The 3,957-nt window shown below is 45.9% G+C and overlaps 1 protein-coding gene across 1 annotated transcript in view; it reads left to right on the top strand.

Moving 5' to 3' along the window:
- Nucleotides 1–3,957, top strand: part of LOC111957831 (ral guanine nucleotide dissociation stimulator) — a 33,167-nt gene continuing 29,210 nt past the window's right edge. Inside the window, exon 1 of the mRNA XM_023978858.2 lies at nucleotides 1–413. Coding sequence (XP_023834626.1) covers nucleotides 318–413 — 96 coding nt within the window. The 5' untranslated portion in view covers nucleotides 1–317. The remainder of the gene's footprint in view (nucleotides 414–3,957) is intronic.

Consider the following 3,957-nt stretch of genomic DNA (forward strand, 5'->3'; position numbering starts at 1 on the left):
TTCTCCCAACGTAGCGCCTGAAGGAGAGTGAGAGGGGAGGGAGGGAGGGAGAGAGAGAGGCTAGAAGAAGCAGGTGAGGGAGCCGAGGGGGTTTCTCTCCCTCTCAGACAGGTTCCTTCAAGTCTTCAGTAGAGGCAGCGGCAGCAACAGTGGTAGTTGTGGTGGTGTTTCTGTTAACAGCAGCCCAGAGTTCCTGTTTGTTTGTTTTTGTGTGTGTGCGTGATTGATGCAGAGTGAGCGTTAAAGCGAGAGGGAGTTTAGCGATCTGTTGCTCCGGGAGCATCGGTCGTCTGTGCTCTTGGGAGTGCTTTAGCAGCATGGAGACCAAGTCCCTCTTCAGCCTTCACAAAGCCTTGGCTCAGCCAGTCAAGATGTGTATGTTTGACTTCCCTGTCAACATACTGGATGATCTGGTAAGAAAGAGCTCATATGTTGTTATTTGATTCAGTCGCAGTCTTTTTGGCTGTGTGTGTGTATGTGAGATAAAGAGTTTATGGGTGAGAGAGAGGGTGGTGATTCAGAGAAGGAGGATGTGTTTGTCTGCTACAGTATGCTACCACCAGGGTGGTGGTTCAGCTGTTCAGTGTGTCTGGCACACATCCAAGAGCAGAGTTAGGCAACCATTCCCCTGTGGTGTGCGTTTACTTCAATATGTTTTTCTTGTGCATGGTTGGTCATGCCCACTATTGAATGTGGATGTGTTTTTATTGTTTATTACATAGTTATAAATATGGTATTACTTGCTACTTGGTGGTTCATTCTTTTTGTTGGTGTTGGAAATGATTTGGTTTTGTGTTGTTGTTATTCACTGAGTTTGGAAATAGACTGTGTGACATTGGTCTCTAGTTCCTTCTCACTGTGACAAGTCCATCTCTGTGTGTTTCATTGTGTCAGCTGTTTTCCTCTAGTCCTGCTCTTCTTGCTCAAACCCTGTTACACTTGATTATAGAGGAAGTTGCTTTTGTTGTTCCCTATGGTAGCCGCTGGTCTATGATTTATTTCCAATTACATGTTGAACAAAGAAGTTGGAAGACAGAATCTTTGCACTAGAGGCATTTCGTAAAACTTTGTGTTCCTGCTTGCAGTCTTGGCCCAAACCCAATCAGAAAGACCCTGCTTTTCCCTGCTATTAGATAGGGTGTCTCCTTAAGGTATTGTTAAGCTGCCTCAGAGGGGTTGCTTTTCAAATGGTCCTCAGTTAGCTGCAGTGCAGTTGTCAAAAAGTTTTTAAATGCTAAGACCTACGAGCTAGGAGTGCCTCGGAATGGGCCTGCAGCTCCTTGAAATAATGGTGAGCAATAAATCCATCCGTTCATAAGAGCAGACTCTTTCGGTCAGGTAGTTAGGAGTGTTGTCGTTCTCAGAAGTTATTTCACTCTGTTTGAATGGGACGTTTCGTAGCCCTTTCCTGCAGTCCAATGACAGAGTGGCTTCATGGGTCGAATGTTATGAATATTTTAAATTAATAAACGTTATTTTAAAAAACACACAGAAAATCCGGTGTTTCTATGTCAGTTTTGTTATTTCAGTCTTCTGTGATGTATATAAAGTGTAATATTGGGATGCAAACTCAAAATTGGATTAATTTCAACTCTATTTCTGACATGGTACAGGTGTCTTCTTTTTTTTAAGCCCGTAACTAAACTTAACAAAAAAGAAGAAGAACTATATTATGAAGCCAAGATCAATGACATAAAGAATGATGGAAAAAAACTTTGGAGTACTTTAAATGAAATTATGAGCAGAAAGACCAATTCAACTCCATCTTTCATTGAATCAGATGGCTTATTCATCACAAAACCATTTGATGTTGCCAATTATTGTAATGATTACTTAATTGGCCAAGTGGAAAAACTTAGGCAGGAAAAAAAAAACTAACAGTGAGCCATCGTATTCATGCATAAAAAAAACTAATAATTAAAGAAAGCATTGCAAGTTTGAATTTTGTAAAGTTAGTGTGGAAGAGGTGGGGAAATTATTGACAAACTTAGATGGAAAGCTAGATGGTAGCTGACTCTATAGCCACTCCTATCTGTCATATCTTTAATCTGAGCCTAGAGGAAAGTCTTCGTCCTTAGGCCTGGAGGGAAGCCAAAGTAATTCCGCTACCGAAGAGTGGTAAAGCGGCCTTTACTGGTTCTAACAGCAGACCTATAAGCTTTCTAGCAATGCCATTTCGCTGTAAACAAATTAACAACAGACTTTCAGCATGCTTATAGAGAAGGGCACTCAACATGTACTGCACTGACACAAATTACTGATGATTGTTTGAAATAAATTGATAATAATTGTTATGCTGGTGAATGAGGACCCAAAAGCGACGTAATAGAAACAGAGTCTTTATTCCAGTCTTAAACAAACAATGATTCTCCTGGATATTATCAAAGGTAAATCCAAAACAGGAAACTGAAATCCTCTCGTCAGTAGAGAGGAACGACTGGAGACGCGACCACAGACTGCAGGTCGCTTCAGGAAGGCACAGGCCGTAGCTGACATAGACACCTGCTCACACGCAGCATCTTCGTCTAAAGACCGCTTCCCATTCCTTCTCGACCATGGTCTCACATCGCCTTAGACTTTATTACCGGTCTGCCTTCGTCTGCGGGAAGACGGTGATTCTTACGGTTATCGATAGGTTCTCTAAGGCGGCACATTTCATTCCCCTCGCTAAGCTTCCTTCCGCTAAGGAGACGGCACAAATCATCATTGAGAATGTGTTCAGAATTCATGGCCTCTCCGTTAGACGCCGTTTCAGACAGAGGCCCGCAATTCACGTCACAGTTTTGGAGGGAGTTCTGTCGTTTGATTGGTGCTTCCGTCAGTCTCTCTTCCGGGTTTCATCCAGTCTAACGGTCAAGCAGAAAGGGCCAATCAGTCGATTGGTCGCATATTACGCAGCCCTTTCGTTTCGAAACCCTGCGTCTTGGCAGAACAGCTCCCCTGGGCTGAGTACGCTCACAACTCGCTTCCTTCGTCTGCTACCCGGGCTATCTCCGTTTCAGAGTAGTCTTGGTACCAGCCTCCTCTGTTCTGTCCAGCTCGCCGAGTCCAGCGTTCCCTCCGCTCAGGCTTTTGTCCAACGTTGTGAGCGCACCTGGAGGAGGGTCAGGTCTGCACTTTGCCGTTACAGGGCGCAGACTGTGAGAGCCGCCAATAAACGTAGGATTAAGAGTCCTAGGTATTGTCGCGGTCAGAGAGTGTGGCTTTCCACTCGTAACCTTCCCCTTACGACAGCTTCTCGCAAGTTGACTCCGCGTTCATTGGTCCGTTCCGTGTCCCTCAGGTCGTTCCTGTCGCTGTGCGACTGCTTCTTCCGCGACATCTTCGTCGCGTCCCCTGTCTTCCATGTCTCCTGTGTCAGGCCTTTTCTTCGCGCCCCCGTTCGTCTTCCCTCCCCCCCCGTCCTTGTCGAGGGCGCACCTATTTACAAGGTACGGAAATCATGGACATGCGTTCTCGGACGTGGTCACCAGTACTTAGTGGATTGGGAGGGTTACGGTCCTGAGGAGAGGAGTTGGGTTCCATCTCGGGACCGTGCTGGACCGTTCGTTGATTGATGATTTCCTTCGTTGCCGCCAGGGTTCCTCCTCGAGTGCGCCAGGAGGCGCTCGGTGAGTGGGGGGGTACTGTCATGTTTTGTCTTTGATCATCATGTCTTGTCCCTGTGCTTCCCTCTGCTGGTCTTGTTGGGTTCTTTCCCTCTTTCTATCCCTCTCTCTCCCCTCTCCTCCTCTCTCTCCTCTCGCTCTCTCTCTCTATCGTTCCGTTCCTGCTCCCAGCTGTTTCTCATTCTCCTAACCACCTCATTTACTCTTTCACACCTTGTCCCCTATTTTGCCTCTGATTAGAGTCCCTATTTCTCCCTCTGTTTTCCGCTTCTGTCCTTGTCGGATTCTTGTTTGATGTTTGCTGTTCTGTGTCCTTGTTCCGCCCTGTCGTGTTTTTGCCTTCTTCAGA

Source organism: Salvelinus sp. IW2-2015, linkage group LG33, assembly GCF_002910315.2.
Source record: "Salvelinus sp. IW2-2015 linkage group LG33, ASM291031v2, whole genome shotgun sequence".
Lineage (NCBI taxonomy): Eukaryota > Metazoa > Chordata > Actinopteri > Salmoniformes > Salmonidae > Salvelinus > Salvelinus sp. IW2-2015.